Below are 17,741 nucleotides of genomic sequence, written 5' to 3' on the forward strand. Positions count from 1 at the left end.
AGTGGGGGTTGGGACTGGACTGGGTCGGATCACCTGAGTGGAAGAGGGAGAGATGGGATTGTCTGTCTACTTAACTGAGGTCCAAGCCTACCCAAAACTGGGTATCTGGCTATGCCCCTGTCTTCTATATCCAAAGTGGAAAGAAGAAAAGCAGACCATATGAAGAACAGTTGTTTTAGATTTAAAACAAACCGGAGAAAATATTTCTTCACTCAACATGTAATTAAACTCTGGAATTTATTGCCGGAGAATGTGGTGAAAGCAATTAGCTTAACAGGGTTTAAAAAAGGTTTGGATAACTTCCTAAGAGAGAAGTCTATAGCCATTATTGAGATAGCATAGGGAAATCCACTGCCTATTCCTAGGATAAGCAACATAAAATCTGTTTTACTCTTTAGGGATCTTGCCGGATACTTGGGACTTGTTTTGACCACTGTTGGAAATAGGATACTGGGCTTTGAAGGACCCTAAGTCTGTCCTAGTATGGCAGCTCATATGATCTTATGTGAGCCAAGTACAGTCAAACCTCGGTGTGTGAGTAACACGGTTTGCGAGTGTTTTGCAAGATGAGCAAAACACGAGCAAATCATGCCTCGCAAACTGAGCGTTGACTCAATTTGTGAGCCGCCCCCCCTGAGAACCGGCATTGCTGCCCGCGAATGCCCCCCCCCCCGGAAACCGGCATCACCCCCCCCCCCCTGCTCGTGAAAGCCTTCCCCTTGCGAACCGGCATCCCCTGTCCACCCAAACACAGATCTGGCACCGGCACGCAGCACCAATCCACAGGACGTGCCGGTGCCCGAAGATCCTACCTCTTGCCTGGGCTGGGCCTTGAGCATCTGTGCATGCTCAAGACCTTTTGGCTCCCGCTCTCTCGGTGCCCGAAGATCCTGCCTCTTGCCTGGGCTGGGCCTTGAGCATCTGTGCATGCTCAAGGCCTTCTGGCTCCCGCTCTCTCTGAGATTTGGAGAGAGCAGGAGCCAGAAGACCTTGAGAATGCGCAGATGCTCCAGGCCCAGCCCAGGCAAGAGGCAGGATCTTCGAGCACCGGCATGTCCTGTGGGTTGGTGCTGCGTGCCGGTGCCAGATCGGGGTAAGGGCTTGTGTTTGGGCGGGCAGGGGATGCAGGTTCGCAGGGGGGGGAGGTGATGCCGATTTGCAAGGGGGACGTTCACGGGCGGCGGTGCTGGTTTGCGGGGGGGGGGAGTGGGGGAGGAACGAATCAAGCAAATTTCCCTTACTTCCTATGGGGAAACTCGCTTTGATATACGAGCACTTTGGTTTACGAGCATGCTTCTGGAATGAATTATGCTCGTAAACCAAGGTTCCACTGTATAGGACAATGAAGCCATTGTGACATCACTGATGAGATTGGCTCTTAGGCATTGGTGGAATGAGGCATTATGACATAATAATCTCAGCTCTGGAATGTTGCTACTCTTTGGGTTTCTGCCTGGTACTTGGGACCTGGGTTGGCCACTGTTGGAAACAGGATACTGGGCTTGATGGACCTTTGGTCTTTCCCAGGATGGAAGCTCTTATATTATGTGAGCCAAGTATAGAACAGTCGACCCATTGTGACATCACTGATGAGGCTAGCTCTTAGACATTGGTGGACGCTTGGCACTTAACACACACTAATTTATTAGCATGTCTTAGTAAAAGGATCGCTTTGTTTGTGTCAGTCAGGTTTACATTTACTTATAGTTTTAGAAGTTCCTCTTTGTACTTCCTCTGAATTTGGGCTTTAGCCAGTTGTTTTTCTTTGCCGATCTAATTTTTTAGTTTCTTCTCTTGTTTTCCAAAATCTGTTGCTTCTTTTTCCACGTGTTCTGCTGTATTTGTGCAGGTTTAAAGTTACAGCACTCTGAGTACATGCATCTGTTGATGCTGTTGTTTATGTAACCATGCCTATTCTCCGCCCTTAACCACACCTACTGTTAGAGATAGGCGTGGGAAGGCGCTTCCACTTAGGCAGCGCTAGGCATCCTAAGAGTTTGGCCCCACACTCTTAAATTGCTTAATTAATGTTTTTTTTATTTTTGATTGGCTGAAAACCAGCACATTCAATTACCACGCCGATTAAGCTAATTAAAAATTAAAAATGCGGATCCTGAATTTAGGCATCGCTACAATTAGTATGCCTGATGTAGGCGCCATTTACAGAATATGGCCTTAACCGAATATACACAGTTAGCCATGGACAAGCGATTTAAATAGGGCCATTTAAATCACTTTGAATATCAGGCGGATTTAGCTCAGATTTTCTAGTCTAAAGCTAGCAGAACGTTATGTCTTCTTTATCAGCTGGGGTCCAGTTAATTGATGTCATTGTTTTCATTGTGTCCTTAACCTTTGTGGCTTACCTCTACCATCTATGGTCAAGGTCATCCTGTCCTTTAGCTTCTGTAGGGATATCATCTTCATCTGCAGTGTCAACACCATTACTACCATCACCATCAGCCTCAACACTCAAGCCAAGGCTGGGTATTCTTGGTGTCCTTTATAGAAACATAAAAAAATGAGGGCAGATATAGACCATACGGCCTACCCAGTCTGCCCATCCACTCTCCCTTCCACTACTTTAAAGATCCAATGTAGAAGTTCCAAGTTTTCTTGAATTCAGATACAGTCCTTTATCTTCACCACCTCCACTGGGAGGCCGTTGCAAGCATTCACCACTCTTTCCATGAAAAAGTATTTTCTGGTTACTTCTGAATTCATCCCCTTTCACCTTCATCCTATTCCCCCTCCTTCCAGAGTTTTCTCTCAATTGAGAGACTCGACTCATGCGCATTTACACCATGTAGGTATTTAAAAGTCTATCATATCTCCTCTCTCCCACCTTTCATCCAAAGTAAGTCTTTCCCCATACACCTTATGACCAAGACCATGCACCATTTTAGTAGCCTTCCTCTGGACTGACTCCATCCTTTTATATTTTTTTGAAGGTTTCCAGAATTGTACACAATATTCTAAATGAGGTCTCACCAGAGTCTTATACAGGGGCCTCAATACCTCCTTTTTCCTACTGGCCATACCTCTCCCTATGTACCCTAGCATCCTTCTAGCTTTTGAAATCGCCTTTTCAACCTGTTTGGCCACTTTTAATTACATGATATGAAATTCAGTTGCATATGTTATAGGGAGGGCTGTGGAGTCAGTACACCGAACCTTTGAACTCTGACGTCGACTCCTGTTTTTCTATTATCCAACTCTGACTGATATTTGGCTTTAATTTTGCTTTGTTCTGGATCTAAAGTACCGGTAAGTATAATTTCTGTTTAGCAGTATTTTAGATCCAGGAAAAAGAATCCTTTATTCATAAAAAATACTCATATTCAGATACAACAATCTTATACTAATCTCCTTCAAAGTAGTCCCCTTGGGCTGCCACACACTTCTTCCAATGGTTCTGCCATTTTCAGAAGCAGCACTTGAACTGGAACTGAGATTGCTCACAACTGGTCCATCGCATTCTGCATGATGTCTTCTCTTGACTGAAATCTGGTCCCTTTCAGAGGCATTTTCAGCTTAGGGAAAAGCCAGAAGTCACATGGAGCCATGTCGGGACAGTAGGGAGCCTGAGCAATCACAGGTGTATTGTGTTTGACCAGAAAACTCCATATCAAATGTGAAGAATGGGCAGGTGCGTTATCATGATGGAGCTGTCAATTGCTCGATGCCCACAGATCCAGCTGTTTGCATCTCATAGCGTTAAGAAGGTGATGCAGAACCTCTTGGTAGTTCCCCTTGGTGATTCGACGATCCTGCATCACCAGGGTCCTCACTTGGTCAAAGACGATCTCATTTCTGGACTTTGAGGGCCTACCAGAACGTGCTTCGCTCTCCACTGATGTGCAGCCATCTCTGAAGCGGTTGTACCACTCCTTTATCTGTGTGGTGCCCATTGCTTCGTCCCCGAAGGCCTGTTGAATCTTGTGGATTGTTTCCACTTGGGATCGCCAAGCTTTGCACAAAATTTAATGCAGTAGCATTGTTCAACTTTTTCTGTCATTTTGTCAAAAATGAAAATCGGACGGCACTCACTTACACTTCCTCACTCATTGGTGGTCTGCCGGTGACTGACAGCTTCTGTAGGTGGGAAAAAAATTCAAGCATGCGCATTAGGGTCACCTATATACGTGCACCATACCACGCTTCCTAGCTTTATTTGTTTACGAAAGAAAAATTAAGATCTGATACTTTTTGAACAGCCCTCGTATTTATGACTATAAAGTGATACATTTACCGTATGTTATAATGTTGTAAGTTTTTAGTTGGAATTGGTACATGTTTACAGACCGTGACTCTGCCCACAATTGTGTAACTTCAAATGAATGCCAAATAATACCAATTATTGACTTTTAATGCCTCATTAGTTAGTTTGTCTGTGGATCTGGGATCCATGTCCAAATTTGAGAACCCAACCTTGGGTGACTTAAATAGAATCTGGGGTTTTGTTTACCAAAACTGCACGCTCTTTCAGAATACGTCATGATCTTAATGACATTTAATCCTTAGACACAAAATGCCCTCCTCCCAAAAAGGAATCCTTAACACTCCCATAAACAATAAGGGAGCTGGCACAGCACCAACATGTTTGAGCCATCTACCCCTACTCCCTGGAACACAGAAGGTCAGGTGATGGACCAACACAGTGAATATTACAGCTAATATTCAGTGATTTTTTTTTCTTATTGTTAAATCACTAAAGCCCATCTAAGCAAGAGTTTTCCTCCTCCTTTATCTGAAGAAAACCTCAGTCTAGTTGAATGAAAATGTTAAATGAATTAGACTAAAAAACCGTCTTTGCTCTGATTCAACCTCAGGAAACTGTTCTGGCCAATCTATCCCCAAGCTGTGAATAAAATACATGAACCAGTGAAAAGGAAAAATTACACATTTCAGAAAGGACAGGAACAGATCCCCTTTTTGGCTCAGTGACAGCATACCACAGATTCTGCAGCTCTGCTTGTTCTTTGTCTTCTTTTCCCTAGGATTAGAGACAGCTTTCCTTCTTGCTCTTTGCTGGGAAGTCTTTGATTTTCTTTCTCTTCTGTCTTTCGATGTTGCTTAGTACAGGAGAAAATGCATTTCTGCTTCTTTGTCTCTGCACTTGCCCTGCAGACAGACCCCTACATCTCAGCCTTTTCAGCTCAGATTGTGTCTGCTCATTCCTAATTTGTGGTCTCTTTTTCTATGTTATTCTCTCTTCTCTTTGGGAAAAGTGTCTGTGATCTGTTTGGATTTTGCTCAGTGCAGGAGGAAATGTATTTCTGCTTCTCTTTCTCTGCTCTTGCACTGCTGGCAAACTCAGACCTCTTGAGATTTTCAGCTCAGTGTCTGCACATTTCCGCTTCTAATTCATGGTCCCTTACTCTGTGCTTGGTGAGGGTCTGTCCATGTTCTGTGTATGTGAGGGAACCTGCTATCATATTGGTTCTATGTAAGGATCTCTCACAGTTCTGCTGGTTCTGTTTTGTATTATAGGAGATATATTGGTGTTATAAAGCTGGTGGAATATTTGCAGTGCTGCCTTTTCCTAGATAGGATTGCTACTAATTGGTTCCTGATAGGTCTAATTTTTTCCAGTGGCCACAACCACATGATGTGCAGTCTTTCATACCTGCTAATTCCTGTCAGCAAGAGAATTAAAATCCTAGGGGGACTGATTGATTTCAAGTTGGCCTTTTGGCCATATATATCTATTCAGATTGGTCAAGTTCGCTTCTTCTAGTACCTATTTAATAAGAAATCATTATGTATCATTATTCATTCTTTGGTGATTATACATCTCAATTACTGTAACATTTTTACATAATTAGGCATCCAAGTTTCCAAGTTTATTCATAATTTGATATACCAACCATCAACAAGTTTCTGGTTGGTTTACAGTGCTAAAATTTAAGTTACAATAAAAGTAAAATGGGGAATAACATAAATTATTGGACGAGACATGGACAAAATTGATTCAAGAGGGACTGGGGAAAGGGGAAGATTCAAAATGACATTGAAGTTAAAAGAAAAAAAATTAAAGGGAGGTAAAGGGGGGAGGGGGAGAATAAGGAAAGAAGGTAAATCGCTTCTTAAAGGCGGTTCTCGTTCATCGTTAGATGTATTGGACAAGGATCTTATATTGTATTTTGGTAGGCATCTTGAAATAGGAAGGTTTTGAGTTTTATTTTGAATTTGTTGAGGTGGTTTTCAACGCAGAGGTGTGCTGACAAAGCATTCCAGAGAACAGGGACTGTGACAGAAAAGATGGTGTTTCGAGTGTAGAAAAGTTCTTTGATTATGGGAACAGTCAGCAGATTCTGATCGACGGATCTCAGGGCCTGAGAGGATGCATAAGGGATACAAAATGTTACTGTCAAGTTGATTTCTAGTGCCAAAAAGTTTGACTGTGTGACTCCACTTTTGAAAGCTGAACATTGGCCGCCTATTGGACATTTTATAATCTACAAAATTGTAATTATAGTTACACAATTCACTACATTGGGCTACAATTATATTTTTTAGGTATCCGATCCCTTTTTCTCTTTCACGTACACTCTACTCCACTCAACAAAATCAATTAGCTATTCTATCTTTTCGAGAGTCTAGGTTTAGCATCATCCATCGCACATTATGGAATAGTCACCCTTTACCCTTATTTTTTTTTTTTAGAAAAGTCACACCAGATATTCAAGACTTCTCTCTCTCTTATTGTACTGTAGTTCATTCTTTTGTATTTTATGTCTAGTATTATATTGTACATCGCCTTGATGGTTGATCTCTAAGGCGGAATATCAAATTAAAATGAACCTTAATGTTACTTTGTCTACACCAGGGGTGTCCAACCTGTGGCCCAAGGGCCGCATGCGGCCCAGTGAAGTATTTTGTGCGGCCCCGGTCGAGGGCGATGCAGTGTTTTCCTCTGCTGCCCCTGGGTGTTTACCGCCTTACCAGCTACTTCCTCTTGTCTTGCTGCAGTGTTTGCGCGTTTGTGTGGCCCCAGAAATATTTTTTTCGGCCAATGCGGCCCAGGGAAGCCAAAAGGTTGGACACCCCTGGTCTAGACCATCATTAATGATCCTTTCAGTCGTTCCTAAAGCAATTTGACCACTTTGAGTAGATGCACAGACAAATATTTTATTTATTTAAAAATTTTATAGCCCGCTGCATGCCCAGTTCTGAGTAGATTACATAACTACAGTCATAATAACTAGTCAAAGAAATATTCAACATATAATTAAAACATACTAAAATATACACTTTTTCTTCTATTTACTATATATCTATCTATCTATATCTATATCTATCTATCTATCTATCTACAGAAGCCAACATCCAGCGCCCTTCTTCTTGACCCTCATCTAACATAAGCTTACAAAGTAATTGAGTGACCTTTTATGCTTGTGAACTCTACTGCATTCAGGTTGACCCTAGTGTTACCTCCTGTGCCTTTTTGTAGATCTGATGGTTTGTGGATTGTAAGCACCAACACAATGCTTTCTTGCTGCTTTGGGCTGTCATCGCTGCTCCATCTACATCTGGGTCTGGATAACCAGCAGCTTTCACCCACTTCTTTCCCTGAGGAATATATTAAAAGACTCGCTACAGATGTTTTGAGGAAGTTGTTAGATGAATTATGACTGTGCTCAGCTGTTTAGATATTAGGTGATAGTGTAGGCAGGTGTCATTTTGTTCTAAATGTCGGGGAAAGCCACAAATATGCTGTGTGGGTTCGAAGCACAGACACACACACAGTCAGAGATGGAGCTGGGGGCTGGAACTGAGGCACGAAGAGGTGAGGTGTTTCCCCAAGAGTCAGGAGCTAATTCTATAACTTGGCGCCCTGAATTAGGCTCCACGATGGGGCACGATAAGTGCCAGTTCTATAACGACATTTAGGCATGCCTAAGACATTATGGGTTACTGGCATAACTTCACTTTGGTATGTCAAAGGTTAGTCAGAATCACTTATACCAGGTCATGTGCCCACTTATAGATTTATCTCCTTGGTGATTATGTGTTGATACCTAGTGAGATCATGTTTGATCTCTGTTTTTGGTGATGTCCTCTCTCTGTCTCTTTCTACAGATATTTTATGAATATCAGCTGGGGAGGGAAGGACTTCTCCTTTAATGAAGATGGCTACCTCATTAACCCTTCCCTTGTGGTCATCGCCCTGAACAAAGAGCGGAGTTGGGAGGTGGTGAGTTACAGGGTGGACTACAGTAACAGAACAGCTTGGGGGATGTTTTGAAAAACTGTGGCCCACCTACTACTAGTTCTCTGTGAGGTACTTGACTGCAACCATTGATGTGCTAAGTCCCACTGCCAGGGGGCACACTGCATGGCTGTGCAAATGGACCTGCATTGGGCGAATCAATGGAGAAAGTTGAGATCAACATAGATTCATATCTAAGCTGGCAGCCAAGAAAGTATCCCTCTTGCCACAGTATCGTCAATGGCTGGCCCACCAGCATACACTCAAATGTCCAATAGGTACCAGTCTTGCACTTCTAAGCTTAGTTTGGTGTAAGAGTCTTCTGTGGTGAGAAATACATTACTACATGTCCTGTCACTGATAGAGACAGAGGAGAACCAATCACCTGCTTTCTCACCCCTCATAGTTATAACATGGTATTTTCTACAAGGCGGTAAAAAGAGAAAATGAAGCTTGGGATTCAGGCTATAACATGTGTACTGAGGATAGAAGGAGAGAAATCACTGGAAATCAGAGAGTACTAGAAATATGAGCGGGAAACCCCTTCAAAGATCATCTAGAATCAGCGAAAGATGGGGCTGGGAGAGACCTTTGGAGATGATCTAGAATCAGTGAAAGATGGGGCTGGTAGAGACCTCTGGAGATGATCTAGAATCAGAGAAAGGTGGGGCTGGGAGAAACCTCTGGAGATGATGTAGAATCAGAGAAAGATGGGGCTGGGAGAAACCTCTGGAGATGATCTAGAATCAGAAAACTATGGGGCTGGGAGGGACCTTAGAGGTTATCTATAATTCCCAAAAGATGATTCTAGGAGAGATCTCACAATGTCATCTATAGAGAAATGGAACAGGAATAAAATTAAAAGATCATATCAAAATATTGGAAGATGTGATTGGAAAGTCCATCAAGAGGTCAGCTTGAGCTGAAGAAATCTGGGAGGAACCTTAGGGGGGGGTCATCAAAAATTTAGAAATATGGGGTACAAGGAATTTCTAGAAGTCATGTAGGATCCTAACATGAAAGGTTAGAAGGGAGCTTAAGAGGTCATCTAAATTAGAGAATGACACAGTGACAAAATTCATCACTGTTCTCGAGGATAACCGCGGGAAACCATCTTCATGTCATTCTTTAAGGAGAGAGGGAAGAATCAGAATATGAATAGCCACAACCACTGACCCGCAAGCTTTGAAGAATGCTGGTGTAGAAGGACTGAGGTTGAAATAGACACTAGAAAATGACATGGGATTATTTCCCGCGGTTATCCGCGGGGACGGGGACGGTGATGAATTTTGTCACCGTGTCATTCTCTAATCTAAATTTGTAGCTAGATTGGGCTAGAGAGGGTATCAAATTTTACAAAGATGGGACTGGAAGTGAGTTGCAGAACTCATTTGAATACTTACAAGACAGAGAGGAGCGTTTTTGACAGAACACCCAAGTCAGAATTGGGACTTCTTTCTCATAACGTCCAATAAAAAAAAAAAAAAAATCCATCTCACAGCGATTTTCAAACAGGGAAGTCGCCCAGATTTCCTCTTTGAAAATACATGAGAAGAATGTCTCTGGAGACTTCCATCCTGAACAACTGTCTTACAAACAAACATTTTTAATTATAATTGGAGAAAACAAAGCACAGGGACATCTGTTTGGCACATTCTTATGAAAAAGGTCACACATGTCCTTGCAGAACAAAGAAGCAGCCTAGTGGTTAATGCAGTGGACCATAAACTGAGAGGCACAGGTTCAAATCTCACTGTAATTATATATATATATATATATATATATATATTTTTTTTTTTTTTTTAAATGATCCTTCCAGGAACATAAAAATACCTACTGTACCCAGTGGCGTAGTGAGCGTAAAAATTGCCTGGGGAGGTTGCACCCTCCTCTCCATCTCACTTCTCCTTCTGCACCCTTCCCCATGTACCTCTTTAAATCTTCACCAGCATGAGCAGCTTCTCCAGCCTACTACTCGTGCTGGTGTTGGCTCTGACATCACTTCCTGGCCCCGTGACCTCGGAGGGGGCTTGACCCCGTGATTTCAGAGGGGAGCCAGACCAACGCGAGCAACAGCCTGGAGAAGTTGCTCGCACTACTGAAGATTTAAAGAGGTATGGGGGGAAGGGACAGCACAATCGTGGCTTGGGGGGGGGCTGGAGAGGTGGGGGTGGGAAGCGCGAGTGTGGCGTGGGAAGGAGCTGGGGCGGAGAGGAGGGCGCCTCCTACTCTTGCTACGCCACCTGATACAATAACTATTTTTCTGTTCCTGGAAGGAACCCCAGAAAAAAAAATTGGCAGAGTTACAGTGGGATTTGACCCTCACACCTAGGCTATTCCTCTGACCTGTTTGCTGCTTTAGTCAGAATGGCCATAATACTAGCAGCTGACCTAGAGCCTGGATTTCCTGTCCAGTTTCACTTTCAAGAGAGAGGGAGAGGAACAGCAGCTGCTGGGGAATTAAAGAGGGATTATGCCTTAATCCCTTCAGTGATCAGCTGCTCAACCACAGCATCTATTTGTAACTCAGATGTGACTAAAACAGGTTTAGATAAAAAATGTCCTCCTTTTAGATATGGATGTTTGTTCCTATTCGAAAATCGCTGTTGGATGTCCTACTTGTGTGCTCTCACCCAAAATAAATCCACAAACATCCCCTTGCTATTTGGGCAAACTGTAGTGTGAAACATCCAAATTCTGACTTTCCAAAATTGGAGTTTGGATGTAGCAGATGGACTTTTTAAACACATTTTAAGGCATCCATCTTCTTTGAAAATGAGCACCAAAGAATACGAGATATAGGTCTAGACCCATCGAGATGGATCCAGTGATCAGCAGAGGTCCCATCCAGATCCATTTATCTACATATCTAGATGATCTACTAAGCTCCCTCCAAATCTAATCCTTGTATTCATTCTTGACGTTACCTCCAGGCTCATCTCTCTCCAGATCGCAGTTGAATGTCTGATGTCTTTGAAATCCATCTTTCTATGATTTTATGATCTTCCTCTCATGATTAAAGAGTAGAACTGTAGTAAGCCATCATGGGTTTGACAATAAGAGGCTTAGGTGGTTCCATTCTATCCACAGGTGGGAATCTGGGAACATGGGGACCTTCGGATGAAGTATCCTGTGTGGTCGCGTTACGGCAAGTTCCTACAGCCTGTGGATGATGATCAGCACCTTACAGTGGCCACACTGGAAGAGCGACCTTTCGTCATTGTGGAAGGTGTTGACCCATGACAGGGACCTGCATTCGGGACTCTGTGCCTTGTCGGAAGCAACTGAATAAAACAGAGAAGTATGTGCTTGTAGGAAGATTATAGGGTGCCTTCAGCTTCCTTCCACATGGAAGCCCAAGCAAAGCTCTGAAGCTCTTGCTGTCTTTCTGTTACCAAAATACCATTCTTCTGTAATGGTATTTTCCGTTCCATGAACTATTCTCTGCATGCTTTCCCTGCTTGTTCTCTCTTCCTGTTTCCCCTCTCTCACTTTCATGAGTGTCCAGTAGTGAACATGACCATTTTCAAATCAGGAAAAGGTCTATATTTTTGGTTCAAAAATGGTTATTTCTTAGATGTTTTTGTGCATAGTGGGGGAAATTCTATAAATGGAACCAAAACTTAGGCACCGGTAGGCACCCTACATGCACCTAGGTAAATTGAAAAACGCCATTTAAAATGGTAAAAAATTAAGAGCCTAAATAAAAGGAGCTGGTAGGTGCTTTACAGCACTTAACGCCACTATGGGCGTGGCTAACACCAGAATTGGCATTAGGCGCAATTCATGGCATAGATAGGCATCAGAAAATGTAGGCCCGGAAAACCCTGGCCTACATTTCTGGCACCTATCTTTCGCGGAGGTGCAATTCTCTAAAGGGTGCCGTCACTTGACTGACACATGATCGGCAGCTGCTTTTTAGGCATTTGCCGATATCGGCACCCTATAAAGAATACGGGCCTTACTGGCTACTTATGTGCTATATATTTGTGGACGGTGAAACCAGGCCCTTAAATTTTGCTTCTAAGCTCCAGTTTTCAGAATTAGGTGGTCGATCGCAGACTTAAATTCAGTTGGCCTAAAAACTCAGGCACTGGATTTAAGGCCTATTTGAAATTGCCATGACCAGTGGGGTAGCGATGGTGAGAGGTGCCCAGGGCGGTGGTACCCCTCCCCCCTCCTCTCTGCCCCCCCTGCCTCTTCCCATTCCTCCCCTCCACGCGCTGAGGTATAGTCCTCAGCACGCGCCCCCTTCCCTTCCTCCCATACCCCTAGTTGAAGAAGTTGTTTGTGGAGGTCAACAACGTGCTCTTCACGACCCCGTCAACTCTCCCTCTAACGTCACTTCCTATGCGCAGCACCCGGAAGTGATGTCAACAGGAGAGCCAACGGGGTCCCAAAGAGCACGTTGTTGACCGCCACAAACAACTTCTTCAACTAGAGGTATGGGGGGAAGGGAAGGAGGCGTGCGCATGGAGGGGAGGAATAGGAAGAGGCAGGGGGACGGAGAGGAGGAGGGGTGTTGGCGCTCCCACCATCATGGCGCCTGGGGCAGACTGCCCCCTTGACCCTCCCCCTTACTACGCCACTGGCCACGACCTAGCTGTCTACGGTAGCAGCTGATAAGTAGATTCACTCAGCTCGCCAAAAAAAAGGCACATATCACTGCTTTGAAAACCTACCCCAAAGGTATTTTAAAATATATACTTTTGGGGGGGAGATTAGAGAAGCAAACAGCTTCGTTATCCTTAGAGGAATTAAAGATTTATAGAACTGACTAATTTCACTTCCCTGGTTCTGCCAATAACACCATCCAATTAATATTAATTTCCTTGTTATCTCTGAAGTAGACCACAGAGCACATTGAAGAAAGTGTGTCTGAACAGAAATCAAGGATTAAAACGTATTTGCAGCTTTTTCGTATTAAAGAATAGTGATTCTGAGAAAAGGACCTATATCAGAGTGTTTCTACAAGTGGCCATGAATAGGTCCAAATCTGATTATAACCCTCTGATAAGATATGAGGCTTTCAGAAAGCTTATAGGGCAGAGTTTCTCAAGTGGTGGGTTGTAATCCCAAATGGGATGACAAATTCCACATTTGGGGTCATGGTCTGGGCGACACATCATCGATCTGTGCCTCCAGGGGTTGCACACTTTCTGTGGCCCCCAATAATGGGGTCATGGCCACAGAATGTTGTAGGGGCTGATAGAATGGATTGATCTTGTCCAAGGTCGTATCCCTGACCACTTCAAGTCAAGGGGACAGTATCAGAGATTGACCTTTTTCCCTTCTGTACCTGAAGCATTCTCTCTTTCTCTTGCCTATGTTCAATTGTCTATGCTGTATTCTTTCGTAGGTCTAGCAGCCTGAGCTTCGTCGCTATAATCCGATAGACATATATATTGATTCATCATAGCCTCCTACTAATACATGATCTGTTTTTATTTCTCCCTTCCTCTTCTCCACGCAGCCATCAGAGTGATCCTATCATCTTTGTGAAGCAGTGCTGTAAGGGGTTTTGCATTGATATCCTCAAAAGACTTGCAAAAACCATTGGCTTCACCTATGACCTCTACCTAGTCACCAACGGCAAGCATGGGAAAAAGATTGATGGGATATGGAATGGAATGATTGGGGAGGTACGTGAAAGCCTTTTGTTGAGAACTTGGGTACTTTTCAACTAGTTGCAGATGAAGGACTATTTCTAGAAATCTTTGCATGATTTGTTGGCATTCATCGTTTATTGGATTGAACTTCTGTTTTTTTGGTTTCTTTTCAATTCAAAAGTCTTGGTATATCTTGATTGCTTTTGTTCTTTATTGTGTGTGGTTGTTGGCACTCAGTTGAGTTGGCTCTAGGTGGTCCTTCATTCCTCCCGAGTTGGTTGTTTTTAGCTCTGAATGAACTGATGGTGCCCAGATTACATTTCTGCTTGGGGGTTATTAGTTCTTTGTTGATAATGTTGTTCTTAGATCCTTGTTGAGCTGTTTGTTCTTGATATATTTTTACTGACTCTGACTCCAACTCCACCCAAAATTGCTTCCGACTCTAACTCCCCAACTCCAACTCCATGACTCTGAGTCCACCCAAAATTTCTTCCAACTCTGACTCCACCCAAAATTGCTTCCAGCTCTCCCTGATTCCAACGCCTCCAAAATTGCTTCCGACTCCACAGTCTGGCATGTATAAGTTCACAGTGATACTAGCCATAGAGCTGTTGTTATTGGGGATGCCTAAATGTGACAGGGACACACAACACATACAGTATTCTCTCTGTTACATGACTAACTGGAAGTTCCACCCATGTGTATGATTCCCCCCCCCCCTTGCTTTTGCATGCTGTGTGAGTTAAGTGCAGTTATTGAATAGCTCTATGGCACCCTTCAGGCGCCATCAATGGTAAGCGCACCTTTACACATGTATCTTTTAGTTTTCCAGACATTTATTCACACAGGGGGCACGTTTACATGGTTTTCTTGGCGTGGCCTCAGAAGCGAGTACCACCTGCCATCCGAATACAGGCTCAGCATCCCGTGGTGATATCCCCATGCCACCCACTGCAGGCAGGGAGACTTCGGCAGCGGTGGGAGCACTGACCTCTCACTCCTCAATGCTTGAGCGGGTGAACATAATACAAGATTCTACGATTCTAAGCTCTCTGGTAATTGAATTATGAGGCTGTTGTTCAATTCTAAAGAAGCTCGGCAGTCTCATAAAAATAGTGAAATAAGCGCTGGCTGCCTTCAGTTTAATATTGCAGGGGAAAAGAGCACCTCATGGGACACAGTGGAGCAGTCCATTATCCGGCCTCTACATATTGGCCCACAGTTCCTATTTAGTACCGAGGGATCATATCTCAGCCCTACAGACAAATTGGCTTACCCCAGGGTCACAGACACAGTCTGGGATAGAACTGGAGATTAAAGCTGAGGCAGAAGGAGATAAAGTGACTAACCTCAAGGTCACACACAAACATAGAGTCAGTGGCAGAGCTGGGATTAGAGCTGAAGTACAGGGAGATAAAGTGACTAACCTCAAGGTCACACACACATAGAGTCAGTGGCAGAGCTGGGATTAGAGCTGAAGCACAGAGAGATAAAGAGACTCACCCCAGGGTCATACACAAAGAGTCAGGCACAGGGAGATAAAGTGACTTTATCCAAGGTCACACACACACACAGAATCTGTGATAGATCCTTTTTTTTTTTTTTTTTTTTACATCTTTTTCCTATGTCCACCACCCATCTTTCTTGATTGTCTCTATCCCTCCTGTCCAGCATCTCCTCTCTGTGTCCTTGTCCCTATACTCCCTCCAAATCCAGCATCTCTTTTGTGCCCCTGTCCTTCCCATTGTCTAGTTTCTTTCTTCTCTCTCTTCCTTTCCTCCTTTGCCCTCACCAATCCACTCTCCTCCTTTCTCTCTCTCTCTCACTGTTGGTTCAGCATCTCTCTTTCTCTCTCTGTTCCCTCCATTCTCCCCTTTATTCTGGAATCTCCCCCCTCTCTTCCCCCTCCTCTTGGTCTATGTCTGTTGCATCTGCTCCCCACCCCACCTGCCAAGTCCAGCATCTCTTCCTTTCTTCCCCTGCCCCCGCACCCAGGTTTAGCATTTTCTATCACCCCCCTCCATGCCCAAGTCTGGGATCTCTTTGCCTCAGCATTTTTCTACCTTCCCCCATTGCTCCTGTGAATGCCCAGTGGGTCACGACAGAGGCAGCGCCAAAAGCAGAGCCTTTCTTCTGCTGTGTCTAGCCTCTCTGCAGCAACTTCCTGTGGGCAGGATACAGCAGTAGGAAAGGCTACGCCGATCAGAGAGCAGGTTTGGCGCTGCCTCTGCTGCAAGCTGCCGCAGCGTTTGCAGGAGCAATGGGGGAGATAGGCAGATGCCAGACCCAGGACTGGGGACATTTTGCCAGGCTCGCTCAGCGGTGCTACACCCCTGCATACCACATTATGGGTAAAAGTTTAGGTAATATATTTTTGGCTTCCTGGCTGATACTTTGCCCTCTCTTTCTTCTCCTTCCAAACTCTTGTACATTTATAAATATGCCCTAAAACCCACCCACCACTCTCTCCCCACCTCACTGCTCAGCCGAAGGAGGTTTATTGGAGCCATCTTTATCTTGGATCCTCAGTAATTAGTCTGGAAGGCTTTCCCTCCAATTCTGACACATTTCAACCTCTGAAAATTCACTCTATCTCCGCTCCAATCCTCGGCTCTGACACTCTCTGCATGTGACCCTGGAGCGAGTTGCTTTTTTCAAGTTTCAAGTTTATTTAAAATATTTGATATAATTGCAATATCCAAATCCAATGCGATTTACAAAAATTAAAAGTGGAAAAAGTACAAAAATCCAACAAACGGAACATTAAAAACAATTATGATGTAAAAATGCAATTGAAAAGGGGGGGGGGGGCTAAATAAAATTGGATTAAATACAATTCCAAAACAAATGAAAAAGGGTGGGTAAGGAGACAAAAGGTTGGGGAATGTTACCTGCTTAATTTCTACTTAACAGTGTTCCTTGTCCAGATAAATTCCAGAATGAGGTTATGTGATATTAAATGGGTCAGTTAAAGGCGTCTTTAAACAACCAACTTTTTAGTAGGCCTTTAAACTTATTAAGTAATTTTTCTTCTCTTATATTGGATGGAAGCAAGTTCCAAACTTGAGGAGCTGTAACAGAAAAGATCATATCCCTCCTAGTGATTCAGTTCCAATCCCCGGCTCTGTCACTGACTAATTGTGTATAACCCTGTGGAGAATCACTTTATCAACTTGTACCTCAGCCCTAATCGTGAGCCCTGTCACCGACTCTCTGGACCCGATTCTATTTAAAAAAAAAACCCCAACAACTTATAGGCCATCTAAAACCTAAGCGGGTTCAAAAAAAAAATACAACCATAAATCACTAACACAAGATAAAAACCATCGCATAAAATACTAAACAATAATATGAGGGAAGTAACAGCTCATCCTGTATCCTATTAATCAATCTCAGCTGTCCAACTAGATTGTAGACGCTGGTCAGGTTGTCAATCGTGCTTAGCAGCGTCTAGGTGTGCTTATTGATCATGTCTCTCCATTACTTAAAAAGGCACACTGGCTCCCTGTTGCACATCGTATTTTATTTAAACGATGCTTGCTTACTTTTAAAACTCTATTATTTAAAACCCCTGCTTTTATTTTCAGAGTTTGAATTCCTTATTCTACCTCTAGATTTCTGAGATCACAAGATCAACATTTATTGGCCATCCCCTCATTAAAAGTTATTAACACGAGGCGTCATACTATTTTTTCAATAACCGCTCCTCAGTCCTGGAATGATCTTCCATTGTATATAAGAGAGGAAAAGAATTTAGACAAATTCAAGACCAAACTTAAAAGTTTTCTCTTTAAAGATGCTTAGGAATCAAGGAAACTCTTCTATCTTGGCATCCCGTCCTCTAAATTTTCTTCACACTTCTACCTCTAACCCTCTGTTGTAGTTCCTTCCTATTTCTCCTACTGTAAACCGCGTCG

General features: G+C 43.5%; 1 protein-coding gene across 1 annotated transcript in view; it reads left to right on the top strand.

Annotated features, from left to right (window-relative positions):
- The window catches only part of GRIN2D (glutamate ionotropic receptor NMDA type subunit 2D), a 70,279-nt gene that overhangs the window by 10,214 nt on the left and 42,324 nt on the right, over positions 1-17,741 (top strand). The window contains 4 exon segments of the mRNA XM_033962397.1: positions 8,086-8,200; positions 11,306-11,453; positions 11,456-11,516; positions 13,689-13,857. Of these exon segments, the coding sequence (XP_033818288.1) occupies positions 8,086-8,200; positions 11,306-11,453; positions 11,456-11,516; positions 13,689-13,857 (493 nt within the window).

The sequence above is a fragment of the Geotrypetes seraphini genome, chromosome 10, assembly GCF_902459505.1.
Source record: "Geotrypetes seraphini chromosome 10, aGeoSer1.1, whole genome shotgun sequence".
Lineage (NCBI taxonomy): Eukaryota > Metazoa > Chordata > Amphibia > Gymnophiona > Dermophiidae > Geotrypetes > Geotrypetes seraphini.